This window comes from Lithobates pipiens, unplaced genomic scaffold, assembly GCF_037356315.1.
Source record: "Lithobates pipiens isolate NorthernLeopardFrog02 unplaced genomic scaffold, aLitPip1_a1.2 Scaffold_24, whole genome shotgun sequence".
In the NCBI taxonomy this organism is placed as follows: Eukaryota; Metazoa; Chordata; class Amphibia; order Anura; family Ranidae; genus Lithobates; species Lithobates pipiens.
In genome coordinates, this window is record NW_027507786.1 from 15,147,197 (window position 1) to 15,163,189 (window position 15,993).

A 15,993-nucleotide genomic window follows, 5' to 3' on the forward strand; every position below is an offset into this window, starting at 1 on the left:
GTGGACTTTTACGTAGCTGGAAGGAGGTGGCTGCGGATCATGTTGTCCTTTGTGACCCAGAGGACTCCGGACCGAATGCCTCAGCTAACCTACGCTGCATGGCCTCCCTGACCCTGCAAAGGCTGCGGAAGGATCCTCGTATTCTTCGGATCAAGAAGAGGGACCATTACTGGCTGGCCACCCTCCTTGATCCACGGTACAAGGGTAAGCAGACCTTATATTGCCATCGCAGAGGGAGCAGAGGATGAGACATCTCCGGGAGGCCTTGCAGAAAGGTCTGTTCCCAGAGACTGGGAGGTTACAAACTCCTGGTCCTGGACTACATGTTCCTGAGGCTTCGGTCAGTCTCAGAAGGAGTGGTGGAGAAGGTGGCCGTCTGAACGTTGCCTTCAGACATTTTTTTAATCTGCAGCCCCAAGTTATGATCGGTTCCAGCAATCATCGCCAGTGTCTGATTTACATGATGCAGGAATACCTAGGGGCAAGGTCAGACTTGGACACCTTTCCCACTGAAAATCTTCTGGGTTACTGGGTCTTGAGGATGGATCACTGGCCAGAGCTTGCACAGTATGCAATTGAGCTACTGGCCTGTCTTGCATCCAGCATTCTTTCATAACGCACCTTCATTGCTGCTGGTGGCTTTGTTACCTATCACAGGGTGCGCCTGTCCACCGACTCAGTTGATCAACTGACCTTCATCAAGATGAATCAGTCTTGGATCACCCACACCTACCAAGCACCTGAAGCTGATGTAACCGAATAATTTTTTTTGAAATATCACATCCCTTCAAGACTGCCTATGCTGAGTGACTGTCCTGTTATGTTGATTGTCTATCCTCTTCCTCCTCCGCTGATATGTTGGAAGAACATTTTTGGTTCTGGGTGATGCCACCAGCCCAATTTTTCAGCCCCTGTTTAACAGGGGCGTTTAATTACAAGTTTTGATGCAATGCTTTGCAGCAGGGCTCATTCCTGCACCACAACTAGAGTATATGGGAGAGGTTGCAGTGTCGTGACACCAGCACCAGTGCTTAAGGCCCATTTTTTCTGCCCCTGTTTAACAGGGGCATTTAATTACAATTTTTGATGCAATGCTTTGCAGCAGGGCTCATTCCTGCACCACAACTAGAGTATATGGGAGAGGTTGCAGTGTCGTGGCACCAGTGCCAGTGCCTAAGGCCCAAGTTGTCGGAAAATCCAACATGATGACGTTATTTCATTACAACGGGACTATGTTCACGCTAGTAGCCAATAGCTTTGGTCTAGGAATTTGATCTGAGCATGCGTGGCACTTTGTCCGATCGGAATTCTCCACACATGATCGGAGTATGTCCGATCGGAGAATTTTGTCAGAAAATATTTCCGGTAAGTTGGAAAAGTTGGTCTGACGGATATTCCGACAGAAACAGACCGATGCAGACCACACACAGTCGGAATATCCGACAAAACTCTCAGATCGGACACATTCCGACGGAATCTCCGACCGTGTGTACAAGGGCTAAGGGTGTAGGATAAATATCTGTACAGTATCTGAATCTCTGACCTCTCCCAGTCTAATGGGAACCTTGAAGACCAAAGATAGCTGACATCCTTCAATATGTGATGGATTGTGAGGCATAGTGGGTGCAAAGGTAGTAATAGTCATTGGGCGCCAGACACTTATCAACAATCTGGCAGACAAATATGACACTAAGTGACATTTTTTGGGGACCAGCGACGCCAATACAATGATCAGTGCTAAAAAAATACACTGTCACTGTACTAATGGCACTGGCAGGGAAGGGGTTGACATCAGGGGCAATAAAAGGGTTACATGTGTTCTCTATGTGTGCTTTATAACTGTGGGTGAGGTGATTTAACTAAAGGAAAACAGAGATCCATGTTTCTACTTAGCAGAAACACAAGATCTAAATTTTTCCCCTCTGGCAGAACAACGGTCTGTCTTGTTTACAGACAGATTGTTCTGCCTCTCTCTGAATGATTGCCGGGAATGATTGGCTCCCGCTGTTTCCAATTACAGTGGAAGCGGGTCTCCGACGGAACGCACCCCAGACCAGGAAACAGGAAGAAGAAATCACATACACGTACGTGATTTTGTGATTAAGGTCCCCTCTGCCGCAGTATATGTATGTGAGGCGGACCTTCAGCGCTTAATCATGTGTGCAAAAAAAACGGCTCTGGCAGCGAAAGGGTTAATACAGAAAAAGAAAAATGTCACACCAGTCAGTATTGCAGGTGTTTTCACCATCAATCCAAAATTAACAATATTCAGCCTCCTTGTTCTCATTGGCAGCCCTGCTGCTCAGGCCAAGTGCCTCGGTCCCCTGAACTGTCTAAAACAGGGGTCTCTAAACTTTTTGTAAACAAGGGGCCAGTTTACTGTCCTTCAGACTTTAGGGGGGGCAGACTGTAACCAGTGGGAGTAGAAAATGTCCCATCATTGGTGTCAGTGGGAGTAAAAAATGCCACATCTTTATTGGGAGGAATAGTGCCCCATTATTGGTGTTAGTGGGGGGGAGGGGGTATTATCCCATTGTTGATGTCAGTGAGAGGTATAGTGCCCTATTATTGGTGTCAATGGGAGGAATAGTGCCCCATTATGGCTGTCAGTGGGAGGAAGTGTGCCCATCATAGGTATCAGTGGTGTAGTGCTCCATTGTTGGTGTCAGTACTAAGAATAGTGCCCCAATAAGAATAAAGGAAAGCAAAGGGCCGCATTTGGCCCTTGGGCCACAGTTTGGAGACCACTGGTCCCTGTCTAACACATCATTCCTGTGATTGTGTACAAATGCTGTAACTCTTTAAGCTCTCAGTCTTTTTCCTGCAGCTCCCTGCTGCTTTGTCGCTTAGGCTCGGGCCTCTGTCTGTCCTGTCCCAGACAGCATGGTGCAGACATGCACCTTTCTGCTCCCTTTTAACACACATGGACTCCTCGGTGTGGTGGAGCCCTGAACTCTAATCCTGACTCTCCTAAGAGTACCAACAGTGTCTGTTCTCTACAAAACCGGACAAGACTGCCTTTTAACACTGTGACGGAGTACTATTGGCAACATTTTTATAAAAAAAGGTCATGCAAAAAAATAAATAAAAAGAGCAATTGAGACTTAAGACATCATTCATGTTATTATACTCACTTGCACGTGGTTTAATACAGATAATATCTGGGCCATAGGCAGGGATGTGGTTAAACTCTGGTCTCCAATAAAACCAGCAAATTTCTGGTGGTCTCTGCAAGAATAGTTTGGGATAGTTTTTCCCGATCCGGATAAAATCTGTAAAACACTTTTTATGGCTTTTCTGGGATCAGAACACGAGTCATAAAGATGATATCCTAGAGTCACATTAGGCAGGATCATTGGATTTTTATTAATTTGGTCAATGGCAAAAAGGAACATTTGAAGTTTCTTGTAGTAATGATGCAGGGGTCTGTTGATATAATAAGTTAATAACTTGGATACAAGAGGTCATCAGTTTCCCAACACCTAGTGGTTTAGTGACCAAATGGAAATGAAGAAAGTTTATACCAACCAATTATATTTCACCCTTAAAAGTTGAAGTCCTGGCAGATCTAAAAAGCACTATTGTATTTGTCAAAAATTTGTAAACTGGAGTATCTTTAGGGATGAGCTTCTGGTTCAGGTCATCCATGAGTTCAATCTCAGCCCAAGATGTTTGCAGTTTGCTGAATGCAGTGAATGGACATACTAAATGGCCAGTATTGGTCAGTTCATCCACCCACCTGTCTGAACCTTTGGCTACTGCAGAAGGAGGTCATTCATTTAGTGTTGGTATCACTACAGGTGATGACAGCTTCTTGCTGTTCGCCGACTTGTTTTAAATTGTGAAGTAGCTGGCAGGCATCCTGGGCGAGGTCACTGATCACATATGGTCATATATGTCACAACTGGTCCCCTTTCCTGGCCACCCAGGCTGTTTACCTACAGGGTGGCCCGTCCATTTTGGGCTCTGGGCACCACCCCCTATATGCAATGGATAGATTCATGCGTAGTATGAATCTATCCATGGCTGCCACGGCCACCCCTTGTTCATGCGTCCAGCCCCTTTCAGTGCATTAATTACAGTTTTGTTTTTTGAAGCACCTAGTTAGAGCCAGAATAGGCTCTAGTAGGCTTAAAATAGGGCGGGCTTGAGCCAAAGAGAGTGCAACCGGAGCCCACCCAAGTGGGTTACAACAGTGAATGAATATTCACTGTTGAAACACTGATCCCCAATCTGGCCAATCGGGAAGCCGGTCTGATACTCGTCACCCCACTGGCTGATCCTATTGGATGCCTAGGAGAAAGGGAGAAGACGCACAGCGGAAGCGAGGTCGTAGAAGACAGAGCCGCTGGCCAATGCCTGGAAGCCGGGTACCTCGGAGGCCCGATCCCCACCACTGCTTCTTGAATGCCTGCCACCTAGATGTGGTGAGTAGGGATGAGCTTCGTGTTCGAGTCGAACGTACGTTCGACTCGAACATTGGCTGTTCGGCCGTTCGGCGAATTCCGAACGTTTTGGCCGTTCGCGTCAAAATTCGAGTGACGCGCGCGCGGACCACAATGCACTGCGTTGGCGCAGTGCATTGCTGCCCGATGATTGGCCAAGCATGCACTGTACTGCACTGCAGAGTGATAACCCTTCCCTATGTTTTCCAAAAGGCTTAAAGATAGTTTTTTTGACTGGAGCTACACTGCCCGATGATTGGCCAAGCATGGGCTGCATCTGCAGTGCCCACATCGCTGCTCACCGAATTTAACCCCTCAATTCCCTGCCAATACTCTGCAATACCAGTGCATACTCTGCAGTACCCTGCCATTACTCTGCAGTACCCCGCCATTACTCTGCAGTACCCCGCCATTACTCTGCAGTGCAGTACCCCGCCATTACTCTGCAGTGCAGTACCCTGCCATTACTCTGCAGTGCAGTACCCTGCCATTACTCTGCAGTACCCCGCCATTACTCTGCAGTACCCCGCCATTACTCTGCAGTGCAGTACCCCGCCATTACTCTGCAGTGCAGTACCCTGCCATTACTCTGCAGTACCCCCCATTACTCTGCAGTAACCCCCATTACTCTGCAGTACCCCCCAATACTCTGCAGTACCCGCCATTACTCTGCAGTACCCCCAATACTCTGCAGTACCCTGCTATTACTCTGTAGTACCCCGCCAATACCCCGCCAATACTCTGTAATACCCTGCCATAAATTGCCATACCCAGCCATACTCAGAGATACCCAGCCATACTCGGTGATACCCTGAAATACCCAGCCATAGACGCCCCCCACCCCTCACCGCCCTCCGGTGCTTCTACCAACTCGCCAGTACGATCAAAGCCAGAATCTTTTTTTTATTTTTTATTTCAGGCTTCCCAGCCTAGAGGTGAGATGTGGGGTCATATTGACCCCCCAGATTTCACTGTAAAGAGGACCTGTCACCCCATATTCCTATTACAAGGGATGTTTACATTTCTTGTAATAGGAATAAAAGTGATCAAAAATATATTTTTGGGAAAAAAAATGTCAAACTAAAATAAATAAAGTAAAATGAACAATAAAAAAATAAAATAAAAATTAAAGCGCCCATGTCCCCATGTGCTCGCATGTGCCACACATGTGAGGTATCGCCGAGAATGTTAGAGCGAGAGCAATAATTCTAGTCCTAGACCTCCTCTGCAACTCAAAACATGTAACCAGTAAAAAAATATTTAAAGCGTCGCCTATGGGGATTTTTTAAGTAGCGACGTTTGGCGCCATTCCACGGGCATGTGCAATTTTGAAGAGTGACATGTTTGATATCTATTTACTCAGCATAACTTCATCTTTCACTTTATGCAAACATTGGGCTAACAAGTGGTTAATAATAGAGCTTGCAGTCAGTAGTGTTAGGAGATAGTGCGTGCTGTCTGCGTGCTCTGTACCCAGTACATACCGCTATAATATAGGGCAGGCCCCTACTTTCAAACATCCAACTTACAAACATCTCCTACTTGCAAACGCAAGGAGACAGCAGCAAGTGAGATGAAAAAAGATGGACGACAAAACAAATTATACAGGGGTGATAACCCTTCCCTATGTTTTCCAAAAGGCTTAAAGATAGTTTTTTTGACTGGAGCTACACTTTAAAAATGTACCGGTTGAAAATGACAAACAGATTCAACTTAACACAACAAACCTACACAGTCCCTGTCTTGTTTGCACCGCCTGTATACTGCTGTTCTGAGTATATAGGACCTGGGGGCCACACACATTTCCTTTTTTTAATATGGGTACGGGGTTCCCCTTAATATGCGTACAAGACCCAAATAGGCTGGTAATGGGCAGGGAGGGCTACCCATGCCATGTTTCTCAATGATTTTCAACCATATTGCAGGAACCAGATATAACATTAAAACCGCAAGCAGTTTTAAATGGTGTTATTTCCGTTTAATGTAATTTTGTGCAGGGACTGTTCTAAACACGGGAAACACGTGGCACTTCACAGGCATACTACAGACACCCCGCAGGCACCATATTTAAAGGAATATTTCACTTTTTTTTTTCACTTTAATCGTCATTAAAATCAGTGCTCCCGCCAAAACGGTAGTTTTTAAAACTTTTTTTTGCAGTGACCCATGTCCCCTGAGGCAGGAGGCAGGTCGCCAAACCCTTTTTAGGACACTATCTTGCATATTAGCCGTTAAAATGAGCACTTTCTAATTCGAACGTTCGAGTCCCATAGACTTCAATGGGGTTCTAACGTTCGTACCGAACGCGGGGGTCGTTCGCAAGTTCTGGTGCGAACCGAGCCGGGGGGTGTTCGGCTCATCCCTAGTGGTGAGTGCCGGTGGACAGATAGTCGAGGGGTGGTGGCTCGCTGTTTGCTGCCCCCCAAGGAAAAACCACCAGCCACCACTAGGATTAAGGTGCATGGTGAGTTCAGAGGAGTTAAGTGTTGTGTGTCTGTCTGCCATAATCTAGTTTGGAGTGACTTAGCAGCTAGAAGAATGAGTACTATGATGGTACAAAATTCCTTGGGAAAACACTCTATACCCGGATATAGTAGGTCTAGTGCCAGACTTGATAATTACTCCTGTGATTTATGATATAAGCTGAAAAACTTAATGGCAGTAACTACAGTAGTTAGGTACTTACAAGCCCAAAATATGTGCTGATATTACCGCATTCTCTTCAACAAAGGGAGGAGTTGCTTGGAGAGAATTTTCCCAGGCGGCTCTGGGCCAAATACCACCGGGATAAAAACTTTTGTGATAATTCCCAATAGTCAATTCGAAGCGGGTAACACTTTGGGAATAGCTAATAACCATTAATCATTGGTCATCAGTGAAAACGTGATGAGGGTCAGAATCCTACTGAACTAATGTGGGGGGGGGGGGGGGGGGGTTGTTTGGAGAAGGTCATTTTTTTTTCCATAAAGATTTTTCTTTAATTTAAGATAATGCAAGACAATACAGAAGTAGTGTTACAAAGCAAAATGGCTCCAACTGGAGTGCCATCAAGAATTACATTTCAACATGGGCAATCAGAAACACCATTCCTAAAGAGTCAATAGCATTCTCCAATAAGTCATGTCTATGGGACATATTAGAGTAATCTCACATCCTGAGGTTTGTGTATGGTAACATTTCTACCTGTCTATTTGTTTAAATATCGCACAGGTTGGGTTTCTGATCTGTTGTAAAGTTTGCATTCTGGAAGTCTGCTTTTCAGAGCGGCATGCGCTAAGGGGGCTAGCCCCTAGATCAGCCCCTCAGTCCAGGCCCCCTGCTTTTTAGGGTTTGTGTAAGAGATCGGAAAGAAAGGGGGAGGAAATGGGGAAGAAAGAAGAGGGAGGGGAGGGAAAGGGGGGTGAGGGAGGCAGATGAAGAGACTGGGGGGAATGTATGATAGGGTAAAAGTTAGGAGAGGGGGTGGGATGGCCACCATCTACCCTCCCCATCCGCTCCTCGTAGCCCACCGTTTGGATTATTAACTTAATTATGTAGCTAGAATATAATTATGTCAGTTCTTGGGCATTTGACGTTACTGGCCGTTTTCTCATAGTAGATTTTGGTATTCTTGGGTGTTGCGGTAAATCAGGTTTCCCAAATCGTTGTAAAGCTGGAAATCCTATCTTGGGTGGTGTAGATCAGCTCCTCTATCTCTGCAATATGATTAATGCGCAATGCCCATTCTTTCATTGATGGGGTTGACATAGATTTCCAATGAACCGGTAAGCACAGCCTGGCAGCATTTATCATATGTATAGCTACCGATTTATGGTATCTTTTCTTGGCTATTTTGGAATGATGAAGAAGGTATTGTGCCGGAGTGAGTTCCAGGGGGAGCGAAGAGACTGCTGTTGTCACATCATGTACCTTCCACCAATATGGCTGAATCCTTGGGCATTCCCACCATATGTGGAAGAAGGTACCCAGGTCTCGATCACACCTCCAACAGCAATCAGAGACTGTGGGTAAGAACTTGTGAAGCACTTCTGGCGTTTTGTACCAACGTGTTTTATCCTTTGTGAATGTGGAAATGAATGTGACCCCAGCTCTGGTATTACAGTATTTATTTGGGTTTCCCAGAAGTCCCGTTCTGTTTGTAGGGCACTGCATGAATCCTGAAACATGGAAGTATAGAGTATTGAGATTACATGTCACTGCGGGGAGGGGCCCGAACACAATGACTCAAAAATGGTGGGGGTTTTCGTGAAGTTTTCCCTAGTCATTGGGTCATCTAAGTAGTGTTTAAGTTGTATATATGCCCAGAAGGGGAAGGATTTGGTCAGTGATAGGGCTGCCAGCTCTCTCTGACGGAGGAACCTGCCCCTAGAAAATAAATGTCTGGCCTGCTTCTCTGCATAAGGCCATTCCGCAGATAGGTATGTCTTGGCTAACCCTGGAACAAAGTCCGGGTTTCCTTTAATAGGGGTCAGGGCACATTCTTTCGCAGGGTTGCAACGATAAGGGGGTAAGAATTAATGTCTGATGGGGTATGTTTTTTGGAGATCCATGGAGCCGAGCAGAGATCGAATCCTGCAATTAATTGTTCCAGGAGTACCCATCCCTTACATCGGGTATGGATCTTCCAATCTACTATCTGGACCAGCTGGGTGGCCCAGTAGTATCTTTCTAAATCAGGGAGGCCTATACCCCCTCCCGATTTTGGGAGCACCAATTTCGCCCATTTAATTTGTGCCCCTTTGGATCCCCATAAGAAGGTCCTACACATTTTTTTTAAAGGCAGCAAAGAAGTATTGTGGCAGGTTGATTGGGATGGTCTGCATTTTATACAGAATGCGGGGAGGACTGTCATCTTTAGGATGGATGCTCATCCAAACCAAGAGATGGTGGGTGCATTCCACCTAAGGAGGTCTTGTTGTAAATTTTTCAGTTCTGACAATTTTTTTTTTATCAAACAGGTCCGTTAACTTGTTTTGTAATTGAATACCCAGTTGGTAATGGCATCATCCTTCCAAGTGAAAGGGAAGTTTATCTGGCACTTTTGCACTAAATCAGGGGGTAAGGTAATGTTCAGCGCAAATGATTTTGAAACGTTAATTTTACAAATTTGAGATCAGGCGGAATCGTTCTAAGACCTCCGTCAGGTTCGGCAGGGACGTCAGCGGGGATGAGAGAAAAAGCAGAACATCGTCCGAAATGCTGCAATTTTATATTCACGTCCTTGCACTTCAATTTCTTTTATATTTGGGTTTCCCATATACAACGTAGAAAGGGTTCTAATGTGAGAATGTATAATAAAGGGGAAAGGGGACGGGCCTGTCTGGTTCTGTTCCGGATTGAGAAGGCCTCCGACAAGTGACCATTGACTCTGACTCTTGAACTTGGATTAGTGTATAAAGCTCAGATAAATCCTTGTATACAGCTCCCCAGTCCCAGTGCCTGGAGAACAGCGTCCATGTAGTCCCATGCCACTCGGTCGAAGGCCTTCTCAGCATCCATAGATAGAAAGAACCCTTTGCGAAGACAATGGTGTAGGTTTAGAACTTTGATGGTGTTGTCCCTGGCTTCTGTGCCAGGGACAAAACCAACTTGGTCAAGACCCACCCAGGCAGGTACGTGATATGACAGCCGGGTTGCTATTATTTTGGAAAAAAGTTTCACATCTACATTTAGTAGCGAGATTGGTCTGTAGTTTAGAGAAGGTAATTTTATTGTGTAGGAGTAGAATAAAGCTATTCCCTATGTTGTGTTGGTTGGAGAAGAGCTTCCAAGTTGTATGATGTATAGGCATAGAAGGTTTGAGTTGAGCTTTCAGGAATGCTGACACACGTCACACACAAATACGTAAAAACATGATGAGATATGGTAGGAACTTTGTAGTGCTTTGAAAGACAAGGGTGGAGATTCAGTAAGTAGGTCTTCTACTCACTGGACACATATGTCGCTCCACCCCTAAGATCATGTGTGTGCATAAAAGAGGATTCAATATTTACTAAGAGGTTATTAGTAGAGGGGATAAACCATTGCTTTAGTTGGGTCTGCTGTGTGGCAGTCCAATAATCTGGAATATCTATGGAGGTCAACTCCTCCAGCTCTCTGATGTTTGATAAGATGGGATTGGGAGCAGTGGGCTTTTTTAATTTCTAAAGTTCTAAACACAGGAAACATGCGCCCCTTTACAGGCATACTATAGACACCCCCCAGGTACAAAATTTAAAGGAATATTCCACTTTTATTGTTTCACTTTAAGCATTATGAAAATCACTGCTCCTGGAAAAACTGCAGTTTTTAAAACTTTTTTTAAATTGATACATTTCCCCTGGGGCAATTTTTTTTTTATAACAATACCATGCATATAAGCCTTTAAAATAAGCACTTTTGATTTCTCCCATAGACTTTTAAAGGGTGTTCCGCGTTTTTTTGAATTTGCCGCAAACACTGCAAATTGTTCGCTATTCTGCGAACAGGCGAACACCCGATGTTCACCTGGCTTATCCCTAGCAGCCATTGTGCCCATCATATGCAGCCAACTGTGTCCAGAAAATGCAGCCAACTGTGCCCATCATATGCAGCCACTGTTCCCATCATATGCAGCCAACTGTCCCCATAAAATGCAGCCAACTGTGCCTATCATATGCAGCCAACTGTACAAATCATTTGCAGCCAACTATGCCTATAATATGCAGCCAACTGTGCCCATCATTTGCAGCCAACTGTGCCTATCATATGCAGCCAACTGTGCCTGTCATATGCAGCCTCTGTGCACCAAAGATTGCAACCTCTGTACCCATAATATGCAGCCACTGGCCCTCCCCCCCCCCCACCTGCTCACCCACCTGAGCGGAGTCCTAGGAGCCTTAGGAGTTCTCTGTCTATTGATGGGTCCCCTCACCTCCTCAGTCCCTGGTGTGGAGGCATTGAGGAGATGATGTGCTGTAACCATTATCAACTAACGAGAGAGCAGTAATGATGTGCTCTAATCCTTGCAACCAATTATTAAGCAGTAAAGATATGGAGTAACCTCTAGAAACCAATCAGTGAGCAGTAATAATGTGCAGTAACCTCTAGCAACCAATTAGTGAGTGGTAACTATGTTCAGTAATCTCTAGCAACCAATCAGTGGGCAGTATTGATGTATAGTTATCTCTACCAACCAATCATCAAGCAGAAGTCATGTGCTGTAACCTCTAGAAAATAATACGTGAGACATAATGTGTGCTGTAACCTCTAGCAGCCAGTCAGTGAGCACAGTAATGATACACTGTAACCTCTGGCAACCAATCACAATCGCTGCCTGATCTGATTCGGTAAATTGACTTTGAGTCCAGCTGCTATTTATTGTATGTCTCAAAGCAGGTGGAGAGTGAAATTGCATGGAGTTGGGGGGAGGGACTATTAGGACTATTGTGTTAATGCTGATTTTTATTATCTAGGGGTGTGGTATATATTTTTTTCACCCACCATCTCTTTTAAAAACAGATGATGGTAGGTGAAATGGTAATGTGGGTCATGCTCAAGCCAAAAATCAATGGGGGTCAAATTTTTCAAATTTGCAATGCCCATTTTCTGCTGTAATAGGCAAAAGGGCATAAAAAATAGTATGGAAGGTGGCCTCTGCCCTAGGAAACATTTAGCAAATCCAAATAATGTTTTCAATAAATCAATTTTGCCAGGAGCAGTGATTTTTTTATTTTTTTTAATGCTTACTGTGAACCATAAAAAGGTCAAATTACTTTAAATAATATGTCTGGGGGTTTGGTGATCCTACCTGTGAAGGGGCAAATGTTTGTGATGTACAGAAAGTACTGCAGCAGCACTGATATTTACAAAGAAAAAGGGTTTTACAATTGATAGCATATAACCTTAAGGGCTGCTTCACACTGCTGCAGCGAATTTGATCCGATTGCATTTGCAAATTTGCATTGAGAATTCTTTATGTGTTCTTGTGATTTTACTGCAAATTTTGCAGACTATGGATCTGAATTCACATCGCACGCAGATCAAACTCGGACAGGACCCTTTTTTTACACAGCTTAGATTTGCAACGCATTGATGTGAACGCCACTCATGGAAAACTATGTTATTAAAAATTACTTTGCAATAGAATTCGCAGAAGTGTGAACCAGCCCTCGAGGAGAAGTCCAACCTGAGCTCGTTCAGCTGGGCTTCTCCTCTGGGTCACAGGATTTCAATTGGCTTTGTACTTCTGTCACCCGTTTTCAGTAGAGAGCGGTCGGAAGTCCGCTCTTTGCTGACGTCACCAAGATCAGTCCAGGCACCGCCATCCCGATTTCGGAAGTCTGCATCCACCAGTTGCCTGGACTGGGGGCAATCTCAGTCTTTCAGCGGGCCGGTCCCCGCCCCTCCACAGCTCAGCGCTCCAATGAGCATGAAGGAGCAGAGCAGGAGAGATGCTGACTGACAAGCAGCAGCTCTCTGCTTGGTAAGGGGAGAAAACCGAGCCAGTAGGTGAGGTTGAAAAAAGACACAAGTCCATTAAGTCCAACCTATGTGTGTGATTATATGTCAGTATTACATTGTATGTTGCGGTCCTTCTGGTGCTTATCTAGTAGTTTTTTGAAACTATCGATGCCCCTCGCTGAGACCACGGCCTGTGGAAGGGAATTCAACATCCTTGCTACTCTTACAGTAAAGAATCCTCCACGTAGTTTAAGGTTAAACCTCTTTTCTTCTTTTATTTTAAAGAGTGGACACGAGTCTTATTAAACTTCCTTCCGCAAAAAAGTTTTATCCCTATTGTGGGGTCACCAGTACAGTATTTATAAATTGAAATCATATCCACTCTCAAGCGTCTCTTCTCCAGAGAGAATAAGTTCAGTGCTCACAACCTTATATCATAACTAATATCCTCCAGACCTTTTATTAGCTTTGTTGCCCTTCTTTGTACTCACTCCATTTCCAGTACATCCTTCCTGAGGACTGGTGCCCAGAACTGGACAGTATACTCCAGGTGCAGCCGGACCAGAGTCTTGTAGAGCGGGAGAATTATCGTTTTATCTCTGGAGTTAATCCCTTTTTAATGCCAATATTCTGTTTGCTTTTTTAGCAGCAGCTTGGCATTGCATACCATTGCTGAGTCTGTCATCTACTAGGACCCCCAGGTCCTTTTCCATCCTAGATTCCCCCAGAGGTTCTCCCCCCAGTCTATAGATTGCATTCATATTTTTGCCACCCAAATGCATTATTAAAAATTTTTCCTAATTGAACCTCATTTGCCATGTAGTTGCCCACCCCATTAATTTGTTAGAGGCAGTGGAGGGCAGATGCAGCATCCACCTAGGTAAGTATAATGTGCAAATAATAAACAAAAACCTTTACATCTCTTTTAAGGCTGGGTTCACACTGTCTTTGGCTGTGTCTCGCAGCAGGGGTCCGGTGCGTCCCTGGTTCTCCGGTACAGGGATTAATCAGGCCTGAATTTCTGCCTGAATTTGGACCTGAAACAAAGCCAAAGACACACAGGACTCTTGTGCAATCCGCTCCGCAGCCTCCTCCAGAGGTGTGTGAACCGGCGCCATATAGAGAGCCGGTCACACTCTCCTGTCAGGTGAATTGGATGCGGGGAAACCCTCATCCAATTTACATCAGTGTGAACCCGGCCTAAAAGCTGTCATAGCTACTTGGTTAACAAAAAAAAAAACACACATATGGTCTGCTTGAATATCGAGGACATTTGGAGGGGTCTGTGTGTTGTCAATGAAAAATATAAACAGTGTAATTTTTTTGTTTTGTTCATTTAATTTTTGTTGTAACACATCCTATGGTCTCTCTTATGTCCTTATCACAGTCCCCCATACAGTAGGGGTCCCCCTTACATCAGAGTCCCCATCCAAGCCTCCCCATACATCAGAATTCCTCTCACTTCCCCCCTGACATTAGGTCAGAGCAGAGACAATCGGCAGCCTTTGCTCATCGGAATCCTCAATCTGTACACAGGGATAGGACACTGACCCGAGCTGCAGGCCATATAAAATCTTGTAGTGGGATGGGTGTGGCCCGTGAGCTGTAGATTCGGAGACCCCTGCCCTACAGGTAAGAGTTTCAATGGACTTTTATTTTTTTTTGTTCAAGTTACATACTTTAGACAGAACATGGCAGTGAGATTTGGCTTCTCACGAATCTTGTACCCGCCCATGAGACAGTTGACGGTGAAGACTCCTCCGATGATGATGTCTCCATCCTGAACATATTCATAATCCTCATACGCCGGTACAATCTGCAGGTCACAAGCTGGAGATGGATTGCTGATACAATCTGGGCATAATACTAAACACAGAAATAAAATAAGCCACATCGTTTTACAAATTAAATATTCCAATAGATCTGAACAAATGCAGAGCAAGAAATCTGTACATGACATTACATGGTGTGAGCTGCCATGTCTGCCAGTGCAGCAGATCAGAGCCCTCTGTGCTCGGTTTATAAAGATGTGTAGTGCGTAGATTTAGAACTTTGAGTTTATTTAGCGTAGTAAAGAGAAAAATAATCTTCTGTATTTTAGTTACCTGAAGATGCCTGAAAAGATTTTATAATAATGTACATTAAAGAATCTTCTATTAATATGTAAAGTACTTTTTTTTTTTGCAAGTAAGGGGGGGAGTTTTTTGGGACTTTAAATGAGGCGTGGATACATGCCTCCATCCCTGTAATTTGATATGTATAGAAAGGGAGGTTTGGGACTTTAAATGAAGCACTTGGATAGTGGAGGTGAGTTTTAATCATGATTGAATATTTATTGTTCAATGGAAAGCCATAATTTATAATAATAGAGCAAATTCATAATATATATAAATATCAATACATTAAAACACAATATATGGTATCCACATAACAATACTTGACAAAAATGATGTACATAATATAAATGAAGTGGCATATTAATGCCTATGACAGCAAGCCCGGCATCGATAGGTATACCCACATGGTGGATTCACATCCAATAAGAATGATTGATATATATTTAAGTTCATCAACTCATGGCACAATAGACATGATTCCATATAACAAATAACTGGGACATATAATCAGTAAAGCTCGACGCGTTTCGTGGGTATCTCCCCACTCATCAGGAGCTGATGTTGTTACAAAATTCCTGTGAAATAAAAAATCAAAAAATAAAAATAATGTACCAAGCCTGATGGTGAAGATTTGATACATGTAGATGGTTTTGGCCAGAGCAGACTCACCAGTTCCGGCGGTAATCGCTGTGTGTGCCGGTGGATGCTGGGTGGGCTAGGCACATACTACCTCCCCGGGAACTGAGGCGGCTGGAAGATGGATGCGACTTCGGGCAAGACAAGGGGAGCACCAGCAAAAAGATGTGTCTTTTTCTTTATTTTCATTCTTCCACATCAATTCCTTTTTCTTCTCCACCTGATGCTCTTAAAAGTTTATTGCATTATTGATAACATAAAAAAGCGAATAATATTGGAATTATTTACAGCCTACATCCATCATGTAGGGGTCTCCAAACTATGGACCTCCAGTAGTTCAGGAATTACAATTCCCATCATGCCTAGTCATGTCT

At 44.3% G+C, this 15,993-nt stretch overlaps 1 protein-coding gene across 1 annotated transcript in view; it reads right to left on the reverse strand.

The window, feature by feature from the left end:
- LOC143929563 (vomeronasal type-2 receptor 26-like) overlaps nt 1-15,993 on the reverse strand; it is a 62,799-nt gene that overhangs the window by 38,073 nt on the left and 8,733 nt on the right. Inside the window, exons 2-4 of the mRNA XM_077453442.1 lie at nt 14,830-14,981; nt 14,546-14,732; nt 3,135-3,426 (exon numbers count right to left, since the gene is read on the reverse strand). Coding sequence (XP_077309568.1) covers nt 3,135-3,426; nt 14,546-14,732; nt 14,830-14,981 — 631 coding nt within the window. The remainder of the gene's footprint in view (nt 1-3,134; nt 3,427-14,545; nt 14,733-14,829; nt 14,982-15,993) is intronic.